The following is a 13,273-nucleotide window of genomic DNA, read 5'->3' on the forward strand; positions in this document are numbered from 1 at the left end:
AGTAAGCTCAGATATTAGTATTGCAGCCAGACTACAGGTTGAACTGGTAAAGGAGTTGTCTGCTTACTGTAATATGTAGGAGAACTATTGGCAACAATAGCTGCTGAAGCTATGGAGGAAGGAGCCATGGGAGAAGATGCAGGAGCGTCTGCTGCAGACTCTGATGACTCTCTTCAGCAGTCTACAATTCAGTTAGTGGAAACGATAGATGAGCCTTTGACACATGACATTGCAGGTGAACATTCAGATACTATTTAGATTAAAATGATATTTAGGAAAATAGAATGTTGAATTTTGTATAGTCAGTCAATATTTTAAATGCTTGATATACTTGCGTCATTCTGAATTCTAACACTTGCTTCATCCTGAATTCTCACAAACTTTCCATTCTGTAATGCACAGTAACTTAGTAGTTAAGAGAATTACTTCTGTGTGAATTTTAATAAGGCATTTGGTGAAGTTTTGAGTTGTCATATATCAGGGTCACGTGGGCTGCAGTTACCATCTGTAAAGGCATCTGTAAGCTTTAGCACTTGCTTTAGAATTAGTATAGTATTTCAACTTGGCCACTCAGTATTGTCAACTGCTATTGTTGATACACTAATATCTCGTACTCGATGTTGTTTCCTTGCTGAGTTCATTTAAGAAGCAATTGTGAAAGTTGGTGTTTGTGGATTCAGGAGTGTGGTTCATTGCTAATGAGCTGATGAACTAGAAAATTCAATGTGCTAAATGTCTAAGCTCTTCCTTGGCGATGTCTGAATAGTAAATAGGTCTGTAAACTTGGGACGCACTTGCATTTTGATGACTAATCTGTTTGTGTGGAATTAATTAACAAAAGGGTTAATTATTACGAAATACTCTATAGAACAGAACAGTGGTTTATCTAGATTCTAAAGCTATTTCCTCTGACAGCTCTGCTCTCAGATGGTACAGATGATGAGGTAGAATGTTACTTCACTTTGGTATCACATTTGACCCTTTCTAAGCTCTTGGAACCAGTAGGCATAAAGCAAATCTAAAGATGTCCAAGAAACCAGAGAGGAGTATAATGGCCTTCATAAGATGAGCTAAAAATTTGGCAAAGCCTGACTTTCAAGCTATTTCACATACCTCTTCTTGAAAAGGCTCTATTTCTCTTTAGAGAATTAATATTTCTTCATAAACTAAACCTAGTCTTATTCTGCTAAAAATTCTGTTTTGAAAAATCTTTGATGAAGAAAACTTGAACATATTTCTCTACACATAAAATTTCAGAGTAATTCACTAATAAATAAGAACAAATTAAATAAGTATTGTGAAACTAATTTTGTGTTGCACATAAGGTATCCAAACCTAAATTTTTGGCCTCCAGCTGATTTGAGGTGGCTTGAAAGATGAACTGCAAAGAAAAACAAATGGGTTCGTGCCACTTTTTGGCATATAGAATGTGGGAAGACTTGGAAGGTTCCTTCAGGAGCCTTTTGGTTTCTGATGTTGGTTGTTCAGCAGTGTTTTATGATCACATTGTAAGCTTTACCTGGTGTTGCTTGGGTCCTTCAGGGCAGAGGTGTGTGTGTGTGTAGGGGGGAGGCTGTGTACAGGAGTGTGGGCAGGGAGCTGGAGGTGTTGGGGGCATGCAGGAGTCAGGTTTGGGAGATGATGAGGGGCTCAAAGCAGCCGGCTCTGTTTGCATATGTGGATGCTGGAGTCAGGGTTGCGCGAGTAAGGAACAGCTCAGGCTGGAAGGCTGGCAGTGTGGGATGTGCAGGAGCTGATGGGGGGCCGTGCTTCCTTCCCCCATGGCTCCCTGCTACCTCAATAGGGTTATAGCTGTCCTGATACCCATCTCTGGCCCCTTACTTCCGCTCCCCCCATGGTCATTACACAATATAATTGACCCTGCTAGTAGCACCCTCCCTTTGAGCATTATGAAAAAAAATCACATTTGACGTTAATGCCATTGTCCTTGCACAACCAAACCCTTATCTTGCTTTAAGTCATAAAAAGAGGCAGCTTTCCAAATTCGATGGCCCTAGCTCTTACCTTTTAGGAGGAGTTCTTGACCAAACAGACGGACGGAGTAGGGTTGTAAAATCTGTTTAATTGGTTACCCGGTTAAACATGATGCTTAACTGATTAAAGGAAAGGCAGACAAGGAGGGGCACTCTAGCCTGGCAAAAGCAGCCCCTACCTGCAGCATGCCTGCCACGGACAGGGGTTGCTCTGGTTGAGCTGGAGCACCCATGTTCACTGCAGGCCCTGCAGAGCTGGAGCGGCTCCCTGCCTGTTGCAGCCCTCCCAGGTTAACTGGAATCAGGAAGCATCACCTATTAAGGGTGATGGTTATGGGTTAACTGGTTAACCTTTCACATTTCTAGGACAGACTCACTCAGACTAACTCACTCTCTCAAATATGTAGTAGCTTTCCCTTCAATCCCCACAGATGCACACTAAATGGAACAGGTGAGGATGTTGAATCTTCAAAACTACCTTCTTCCAGTTGGTGGCTAGATATTTAAGTCCTCAAATCAAAAGTGAAGTTTTTAATATTCTCTAATGACCTTAGTGGATCATTTCACTTCCTTGTCATCTTAAGTAATTTTACCAGTTCTCCAATAATTAATAAGTCTTTCAGACTGGACCGGAACTTGAATTTAAAAAAATAGAAATATAGCTTTTATTATATAGTAACTTAATTTATTTTGTGGCCTTCCTGGCTCATCATAGAGGGGAAAAGAAGTTTGTAAAAATGTTTTCTCTTCATAATTTGCCCTTAACGTTATCCATAGTTTATGATTGGGGGAATTATCTGTCTGAAATAGAAATGAATTCTAGATTCAGATGTACGAGAAGTATTTATTGCCTGTTAACATTCTGTACTTAGTAGGTTTTGCTCCACATACATTAATTCACAATAATTGTATTTTGAATTAAAAAAAAAAAAATCTTTCTGGGTGGAAAAAAATTACTCTATCCTAATGGATATTTTTTGTTTTTCATTAAAAAGTTTAAAGGTTTTTTTCATGACACAATAACTTTGGGTTCATGTGAAACATTGCGTGAAACAAATCTGGGGTAGATTTGATCTATGATTTATAGGGTTTTCCAAAAAAGATGAATAATTACTAATTACAGTGATGAAAACAAAGCAAACTGTGATCTCAAATGATCTTTTATATTAAAGAATATAAGTATACACTACTCTAAAACTAGTTAGTAAGCATGTTTTAGCCTGGTTTTACAGTATATGCTCAGTTACTTGACAATGATAAAGCAGTTTTAATCATCCAAAGGTGCTCCACCTCTATCATCTTTGGAAAAAGATAAAGACATTGACCTAGAATTACTACAAGACCTGATGGAAGTTGATATTGACCCTTTAGATATTGATTTGGAGAAAGATCCCCTTGCAGCCAAAGTCTTCAAGGTATGGCCCACGTGAGTTTTCCTACTGAATTTTATCTGTAAAAGAATACAGTCTTACTGGTGTTTGTCTAGTTATTTAATGTTATTAGACCTGATTTAGTTGTATACAATGACGAACAATATTTTGCAGTTAAGATACAAGCTTTGATAGACAAGAGTGTAAACTCTGAATATATCCATAATTTAATTTTCAAAGCGCTAGCCATGTTAGTTTGTTTCAGCAAAAACAATGAGGAATCTTGTGGCACCTTGAAGACTAACAAATGTGTTTGGGCATACATTTTTGTGGACTGGAACCCACTTCATCAGATGCAACTTACATATAATTTAAGGCTATAAAAGCAAAATACTCCATGATTATCTGTTAAATGTCATAAAGACGGTAGAAGAGTAGTAATTAATATCCCCCACACATACTGGATTGTAGTATTTAAAAAACAAAACCTGCTTCTTATAGTTTCTTGCACTTCATTTGTAACATTATCAATCATGGGCATGAAAAGGTAGGATATATATTTGATGTACTTTAAAATGCATTAGCACTATTAAAAATTCCGTACTTGTTTATTTAGAGTATGAAATGAGCCAGTTGCTTTTTCAATTGGTTTGGCTGTTGAAGAGGGGAGAAAGTGTTAAACATTATATTTTATTTCACAGTAGTAACAACATGAGAAGCTAAATATGTTTTCAGTAGGGATGTAAAAATGAGTGTATTTGAGTAACCATGTAACTGCTGAAAATTTCCCTAGGCACTAGTATGCGTTGCTGCTGGCAGTTGACTGGGAGCCGGACTGGGAGCTGTGTGTAGCTCTGTAGCCATTTGGCTTACCGATAAGCGCATGCTTATTGGTTACCCGTTTAAATGGCTACATTCTTACATCCCTAGTTTACACTTCATGCACTAAAACAGTTTCATTAGACAGAGTATAAGTCAGTGGTTCCCAACCACTGGTCTGTGGACTGGTGGCAGGCTGCAAACCACTGGCTGCTGGGCCGCGGTGGGGCTGGGATACATGGCCCAGTGCCTCCCCTCCTGTTGCAGCTGTTGGGAGAGGTGTATCCTGCCCTGCCTCTTGGCCAACAACCAAACTGGGGTGAGGTCTCCTTCCGGACGTGGAAGAACGGTACGCTGCATGGCGGGAAGGCCATGTGGAGCCTGGCATGGCAGCTTTAGAGCAGCCGCGACCTGGGCAGCAGTACTCAGCTGGTGGGTGGGTGAAGGGGGGTGGCGCTAGTGCTGGAGGTGAGGAGCCCTGGGGTGAAGCTAATACTGTGGGGGGCTCTTGGAGTGGGGTGAGTACTGGGGAGCTCTGAGAGGTGGGGGACTGATGGGGGGCACTGGGGCTTCTGGGGTAGAGAGCTGGCAAGTGGAGGCTCTAGGGGCAGGGCTAGTAGTGGGCAGGGGGCACGCTCTGGGGGCAGGACTAGCACTGCAGGGCTCTGGGGACGGGGCTAATATTGAGGACTGGGGAGAGACCTGGGGGGTTGGGTGCAGTGGGGCTCTGGTAACAGGAGGCTGGCACCGGGGTGTCCGGTGGTGGGGGCTGGCACTGAGGCATTTGTGATGGGGGACTGGCACGGCGGGGGAGGGGTGTCGCATGCTGGGGACTGTGGGGTCAGTGGCTGGCTCTGAGGTGTAGTGGAGGAGTGGTGGGCTCTAAGGATTAGGGCTGGCACTGGGGGACTCAGGGAGCTCAGGTGAACCCCAGTTTCCACCCCAGAGCTGCTGCAAACAGCCAGGTTCAGCTGCAGCAGCCCCCCATCATGTGGCAACTGTCAGAGCTGAAGCTGGTTGTTGGTGTCAGCTCTGGGGGCTGGGGCTTATGGCTGACTGGCAAATTTTATTTGCATATGTGCATGTTCATTATTTGCATAATGAATACGCAAATATGCAAATACAATTTTGCCGGTCGGCCAAAAGTTTTGAATGTGTTTGCTGGTCCACAGTATAAAAAGGTTGGTAACCACTGATATAAGGTCAATGCTTTTTCTTTCATAACTTTTCCAAGTTCACTTCCCCTCGTAAATACTACTAAACTGTTGTTCAAGCTCTCATCTTTTGGCTCAACTTCTGCTTTCTGGTCTTTGCAATGATCACCTCAGCACTTCAAGTTCATTTGTATTTTTCACCTAAATCATCCTCCTGGCCATTTAGAGCATATTACAATTTTTCCACATTCCCCTATTTGTCCCTCCAGTAGTTTTCCTGATTGCTCCATGTCACCTAGTCCTTCACTTACCTGCTCTTTCATGCAATGGTTGTCCTGCCCTTCAGCTGATAGTGCCAGCCTCTTTCTGTGCTACTTCCACAGGCACCATCACATTTTCTTCCACATTGCATGTGTATAGGATGCTCTCTTTGAACTAGACCATAAAAACATTATTCTGTTCATATTCATCCTCAAGGCCCACTTCTACTATGCTGAATTGTCAGCTGAAATGCTATGAGGATAATAAATAGGGTAATCTGATATTTGTTCTTTTAATTTAAAAAAATAATTACACACACCTCAGCTATATTAATAATTGCTTTTATTTAATTTCTTCATCCTTCTTGCATATTATACACATCAGTTCTTATTGTCTTAAATTAGGAAGCTTTTTGGGGCAGAGGTGGTTTTTGTCTGTTTTGGACAGTGCCTTTTCCACTGATGCTCCAGGCAATACTGTTGTACACACAAAATCATGTTAATTTTGCCATGTAATATTAAGAGATTATATTTCAGTCTTTTGTGTAATACTATAAATTTCAAAATGAAGCCACAGTATAATCCATCTGTGCAAGATGGATTTTATTACTTAAAAGTAATAGCTGATGCAAAGATTCTGAAAGTAGGATACTGAAAGCTAGGTTTTTCAGACTTTATATTGGTACTGAAATAAGTGGCCTGATCTTCAAATAAGTAGCCATCAGTTTTCATTAAAGTACGAATTTTTGAAAACTTTTGCTTGAATCTTAATGTGGCATTCCAGTTTACGTTTAATAAAATACAATATATTTCCTATGTACAGATAAAAGAGATATATATTTGAGAATCTCAGATGGTTTCCATTTGTATAGTCTACAGACGAATAATTTACATTTTATTATCTCATTTGGTAAAGCCTATAAGCAGCACATGGTATGATTACTGGGGTGCTGACTATGGCACTTACAACTACAACCCTTATATCGGAGGTGTTGGAATTCCTGTTGCAAAACCACAAGTATCTGCAGAGAAGAATGGATCACAGACTGTGAGTGTATCCGTCTCTCAAGGTAAGCAAGCAACAGGCTCATTTCAATTCTTTTGTGGAATATTGAGATATTTTTCCTAAAGTATTGTATTTAGTGGTTGCAGGAATGCTGAAGTGTGCGTATACCTTCCACTCATGAAATTATGATGTGATTTTTAATTTAATTTTAAAATGCATCGTTTGAACCCCAGAAATCAAAGATTTGCAGGAGTATAAATTTTGCTGTCCTGGCAAACCAAAGGTTCATACAGTAAACTAAAGAGGATTATACAGATTTTACATTCTAGGTGGAACTAGTGTAATTGAAAAGGATTGAAAGTGCATGCTTTCATTGTAGAGTTCCATCATTTCTGACTTTCTAAACAGGAGATAGGAAATTGACCGTGTAGTAGGGAAAAGAGCTTTTAGTAAGAAATACCTCTCAATGTTATTTTGAAAATCAGTTCTGATTCCAGAATTAAGACCCACTGAAAAAAATAATGCTTGTACATATGCTCCATAGATAAGTAAATTAGGGAAGAGGTAACCAAGTGAGAAATGAAGCATTTTTTTTTAGAGAAGCTATACTATATCACATTTTTTATTCTGTTAATCACTTCTTGAGTGCATATATTTACAGATTACTACTCATTTTTTAATATTGCTTTTTTGAGTATACATTTTTAACACTCACTGCCATAAAGAGCAGTGAATCTATTCACAAATTATAATAAAAAAAATTGTTTTGGTAGTTCCTAATATTGGATATGTAGCTGTGTTAATCTCATAGTAGATCAAGTAGTGCCTTTTAGTTTGATCTTTAAATGTTCTTTAAATGATCTTTAAGTGGAGTGCTCCAAGGATCGGTTCTAGCGACGGTGTTGTTCAACATCTATATGAATGACCTGGATGTGGGGATGGATTGAACCCTCAGGAAGTTTGCGGATGACTCTAAGATAGGGGGAGAGGTAGATACATTGGAGTACAGGGATAGGGTCCAAAGTGACCTAGACAGATTAGAGGATTGAGCCAAAAGAAATCTGATGAGGTTCAATAAGGACAAGTGCAGAGTCCTGCACTTGGGACAGAAGAATCCCAAGCATTGTTACAGGCTGAGGACCAACTGGCTAAGTAGCAGTTGTGCAGAAAACGACCTGGGGATTACAGTGGACGAGAAGCTGGATATGAGTCAACAGTGTGCCCTTGTAGCCAAGAAAGCGAATGGAATATTAGGTTGCATTAGGAGGAGCATTTCTAGCAGATCTAGAGAAGTGATTATTCCCCTTTATTTGGCATTGGTGAGGCCACATATGGAGTATTGTATCCAGTTCTGGGCCCCCCCAGAAAGGATGTGGACGCATTGGAGTGGGTCCAGTGGAGGGCAACAAAAATAATCGGGGCTGGAGCACATGACGTATGAGGAGAGAGTGAGGGATTTGGGTCTGTTTAGTCTGCAAAAGAGAACAGTGAGGGGGGATTTGATAGCAGCCTTCAACTTCCTGAAGGGAGGTTCCAAAGAGGATGGAGAGAGAGGCTGTTCTCAGTATTGACTGATGCAGAGCAAATAGCAGTTGTCTCAAGTTACAGTGGGGGAGGTCTAGGTTGGATATTAGGAAAAAACTATTTCACAAGGAGGGTGGTGAAGTACTGGCCTGGGTTAGCTTGGGAGGTGGTGTAATCTCCATCCCTAGAGGTTTTTAAGTCTTGGCTTGACAAAGCCCTGGCTGGGATGATTTTGTTGGGATTGGTCCTGCTTTGGGCATGGGGCTGGACTCGATGACTTCCAGCCCTATGATTCTATATTATAATGCACATATTTATTTGCTAGTCAAATATTATCTTGTATGATGCTTTCTCTAGCTTTGGATGCCCGTCTAGAAGTTGGACTGGAACAGCAAGCAGAACTGATGCTGAAAATGATGTCTACTTTGGAGGCTGATTCCATTTTGCAAGCATTAACCAACACATCACCTACATGTAACTATACATTGCTAAATCTTTCTCTTTACTTACTGACCATGTATTTCACTTGAAACTTGTTTGCTTGCTAACTTTAACCTCACGATTTTTTCAAATAATTTGTAAATTGATTGTTCACGTGGTGATACTAAAAATAAATGTGTATGAATCATTTTACAAAGTTGTAAAATAAAAAATCATGTTCTATTGCTATAGGGGAAATACTATAAGGAAGAGGAATGGGTTTCATTTGGAGACTCTATTTAAAAAAGGCATGTTTGGTGAAGTCATTATATTTGTTTTCAAGAGCTTGATTTTTGGCTGTGATTGAAGGAATGCACAGAGTATAATGCTTAAAAGGGAATTCCCATAACTCTGTTTGACTGCATTACACAGTAAAACCATAGAACTTCTGTTGGTTAACACCTTTGAAAGCCTATTTCAGTGGTGTCTTGTGCCAAATAATGAATGTGAAGATGTTTATGCCTGGTGTACCCATCAGGTTTGTGTAACCAGTAGGATGGTGCCTTAAACACTGTCTCAAAGATGTCTAGAACATTTAAAAATGAGTACTGGATAAGAAAATACAAATATTTTTTGCCTGTTAGAGCTTTTCCTACAAAAAAAATGAAAAAATTGGATTTTAATATTTTAGTCCTGCTGCACCGTAGAGACCAACAAAAAATGTAGATAATATCATGAGCTTTTGTGGGCATAACCCACTTCTTCAGATGAATGGAGTTTAAGGGGTCCAGGTTCTAAATAAATAGTAGAGAAAGAGGGGGGGATGAGGAGGGAAAGGAAAGGAGAAAAAGAATGGGAAAAGAATAGTCCAGGGCTACTCAACACATGGCCTGCAGATCACATGCAGCCTATGTCCTGTTTGTGTTCTGCCCGCAGTGCGGTTTGGGTTTATGTGAGGTTGAACGCACAGCCCACGAGTGGGATCCTTTGAACATAGCCTCTACTAGGCACACGCTGCACAATGGCAAGGCGTGTCACAAGCAGACAGGCTGGCTGGAAAAGATGGGTACAGGGTATCGGCGTTTCTAGCCTCCAGGGAGGAGGTGCCAGGAGTCCAGGGCATTGTGGGAAGTGCTGGTTGCGTAGCCTTGTGGGCAGAGCCTGAGAGATGCTGACTGGCTCTTACTGGCCATGTTTGGGTCCGGTAACGCAGCTTAAGGCTTAATCTTTGTATTCATGCCTGTCAGTGTGAAAAACTATTTGCATCTATATTTGCATGTATATGCAACCACATTTAAGTTGCGGCCCTCGGCATGTGCTTTAAGTATCATTGTGGCCCCTGCGGCTTCCAAAGATGAGTAGCCCTGAAATAGTCAATTAGGGTGTTCATGCCAAATCAAGTTGGTTTTTTAAATTGGCTGGTAGTAATATGGAAACTTTGAGATCCATTAATGAGTGCCTGGACAAGTTAAAAGGTTCCCCAACAGGTTTCTGTGTTACCTTTTTGAATATCTGATTTGTGTCCATTAATTCTTCGTTATAGAGACTGTCCAGTTTGGCCAATATACATGGCATAGGGGCGTTGCTGGCACTTGATGGCATAGATCACGTTAGTGGATGTGCAGTTATAAGTCTCTGATGTGGTGGCTTATGTGGTTAGGTCCTGTGATCATGTTGCTAGTATAGATGTGTGAACAAGCTTGAAAGGGAATCTGCAGAACTTAATTTCATTGACAAGTTTGATACCTACAATAGAGGTTTAGTTGAAGACCTTAACTTGATGGCTTGCTACATTCCACCGCCTGACATAAAAAGCCAAACTCCAGGTAGTTAAGATACTTAAAGCCACTCTATCAACTTCATTTAGAATGGACACTCTATTTTGTTTGCAGTTTTTTCTCCTTTCCTTTCCCTCCCCATCCCCTCTCTCTACTATTTAGTTGGAACCGGGACCCCTTAAACTCCATTCATCTGAAAAAGTGGGTTGTGCCCTTGAAAGCTCATGATACTAGCTACATTTTTGTTAGTCTCTAAAGTGTTGCAGGATTATTAATTGTTTTTAAAGTTTTTTCAGTTATAAACTAACATGGTTATTCCTGAAACGTTTAATTTTTTAGTAACTCAGTCTCCTAGTGGAACAGATGATTCATTGCTAAGGGGATTACATGCAGCTAACTCAACCAACCCACTGATCATACAGTTGTCCTCCATACCTATGTTGAGTGTATGCTTCAACAAACTATTTTCCATGCTACAAGTTCATCATGTTCAGGTATGGAGTTATGAAGTTTCAGAACTTTGGCTAATACAGGCCTTAATGCTAGCATTGAGAGAAGAGTTACATTTCCGTACACGCATAGTTTTTAATGATTTAAAATGCTATGGGAAAAGATCTATTAAGTTTAAGTAAATTATTTTTAATATTCTCCAGTGAAAGTAGAGAGAAAATAAATGATTGGGTATATTAAACATTTGTCTATAGAATGTAAGTTTCTTGAATACTTCTGTAATTAAAAAACAGTTTTGGATCTTTCATAGAAGGGCATTTAGGTACCTCAACTAGTGATAAATCTCACTAAAAAGTCCTGGAAAAGCAGAGGTTCATTTACATGTTTTGCCCTAGCATGTGCACACACTCATGCAAATTAAACAATATGCACATGTATCTTTGTATGCACACTTCTGGTTACTGAACATATTTGTGTGCCCTCCCTACATCATGTTAAATATTTAATCCAAAATCTGTTACACTGAAAGATCTTGAGTAGTGTAGTCACATGAGTAATGAATGAAAATCACTGAGTTCGTGTATGAGGTATTCCAAAAGTTACCTGCTGAACTTCTGCCAAGACATCTTAAAGTAAAAAGATTTTCAGGCCAGACTATAGTGAAAGTGTTTGTGTATTTTGTTAAAAAGTTTAATTTTATTCACAATAGCTTCAAACTGCTTCTGAAGATGATTGTGCTTGGGTATGCTTGTCACCAGAACAGTTATAACAGAGAATATAAATAAGATAAATGGCATGTTAAAAATCAGAAGTTTGTTTTTCGCAAGGAGTTCTAGAAGTACATTTCAGTGTTTTCTGATTTGCCTTTTTATATTGGTTATTTATATTTTGATATTTTTCAGCTTGAATCCCTTCTACAGTTATGGCTCACATTAAGCCTGAATTCCAGCTCCTCTGGGAGTAAAGATAATGGTGCTGATGCTTTCCTTTACAATGCTAATCGAATACCTGTAATTTCTTTGAATCAAGGTAAAAATATTCTAGAATGGGATAATAGGTATGCAAACAAGTAGAGCAGGAGTTCCCAAACTTTTTGACACGGGGACCAGTAAATCCGTTCACGAACTTTTGGAGGACCAGTAATATTCATTTGCATATTTGCATATTCATTAATCAAATGATTAATATTCAAATAAGTTGTTTCTGGTCCTCCCAAATCTCCCAGTGCCAGGTTTAGCAAAGCTTTTGATATGGTGACCCACAATATTCTTGCCAGCAAGTTAAGGAATATGGATTGGATAAATGGGCTGTAAGACAGACAGAAAGCTGGTTAGACCAGGGTTTCCTAAATTTTTTACTTTAATTGAAACCCTTTTTTTTCAGTTCTGCTTTTTGCAGCCCAAAAATATAAACACATGAAAAACAAACTGAGAAAATACCAGACATATAACATGTCTGGTATTTTCTCAGTAGGTAAGTTGTATTATTACTAGATGTATCAGTTTGTAGTTTTGAACTGCCTGGCTAGTAAATGTGCTCAGGCTGCATGAGTGTTCCACCAGACAGATAGTTCGCAACTACTCGAGGAATGTGTGTGATGGGGTGGGAGGAGAGAAGGCGGGGGGACAGTAGAATCCCTGTGCCGGACTAACTCGTGCTTTGTGGGGGAGGGGGGAATGGGGTCGAGTCAGTCCCACTCCCTGCAGGCCGATTCATTCCTCCCCCCTGCGCCTCTGGCCAGCCCCACTTCCCCCAATCCCCTCCCGGGCAGCCAGTTCTCCCCCGCTTCTCCTCCCAGTCTCCCTCATGCCCACCCCTTCTTTCAAGCCTTCTCCTAGCATCTCCCACTCCAGCCCCCAATGCCCTTCCCCTCTCCTCTCCTCTCCTCTCCTCTCCCAGCATCACCCTGTCGCCCCTTCCACTGACACCTCCCCTCCTGCCCTTTCCTTCATGGTCTGCACTTGGCCCCCTGCCATTTGTGTCTCTCTCCTGCACCCCTGTCCCTTGGTGTCTTTCCCTCCTCCGCCCAATCCCCTTCTCCTTCCACCCCTCCCACTCCTCTCCTCTCCTTGCCACCGCATGAGCCCGTTCTCTACCTTCTCCTTCCGCACTAACGCCCCGGAGGCCGAACCCGGAGCCAGCCAGGCCCCACAACGTGCCTCCCGCGGGTTTCAAAATGCCGGGCCGTGACGTCATGTCACGCCCGGGCATCCTCCCCACCCACGTGCAACGCGACGCATGGGTGGCAGGCGGCGAGGAGGAGCTGCGCATGGCAGGGACGTCCGGGGCCGAGGGGAACGCTCTGGGGGCGGGGTGGTAGGACTCATGCGGAAGGGGGTGAGGAGGGTTCCAGGGCCCGCTCCAGGCATAGCCGGGGAGAGACCCAGCTCCACATAGTGGTGGAGCAGGGCCCTGGCTCTTAACTTGCCAGCACTTCTGGGTGCAGGGGTGTTGGGCCCGATTTGACCGAATGGGTCGCATCGGCCTAAGGGCCGGCA

General features: G+C 41.4%; 1 protein-coding gene across 5 annotated transcripts in view; it reads left to right on the forward strand.

Annotated features, from left to right (window-relative positions):
- The window catches only part of BIRC6 (baculoviral IAP repeat containing 6), a 339,419-nt gene that overhangs the window by 131,248 nt on the left and 194,898 nt on the right, over positions 1-13,273 (forward strand). For all 5 annotated transcript variants that reach the window (XM_075924970.2, XM_089776902.1, XM_089776900.1 and 2 more), the window contains 6 exons: positions 80-235; positions 3,276-3,409; positions 6,514-6,667; positions 8,485-8,601; positions 10,665-10,819; positions 11,678-11,804. In XM_075924970.2, coding sequence (XP_075781085.1) covers positions 80-235; positions 3,276-3,409; positions 6,514-6,667; positions 8,485-8,601; positions 10,665-10,819; positions 11,678-11,804 — 843 coding nt within the window. The remainder of the gene's footprint in view (positions 1-79; positions 236-3,275; positions 3,410-6,513; positions 6,668-8,484; positions 8,602-10,664; positions 10,820-11,677; positions 11,805-13,273) is intronic.

The sequence above is a fragment of the Pelodiscus sinensis genome, chromosome 3, assembly GCF_052426305.1.
Source record: "Pelodiscus sinensis isolate ZL-2025 chromosome 3, ASM5242630v1, whole genome shotgun sequence".
Classification (NCBI taxonomy): Eukaryota; Metazoa; Chordata; order Testudines; family Trionychidae; genus Pelodiscus; species Pelodiscus sinensis.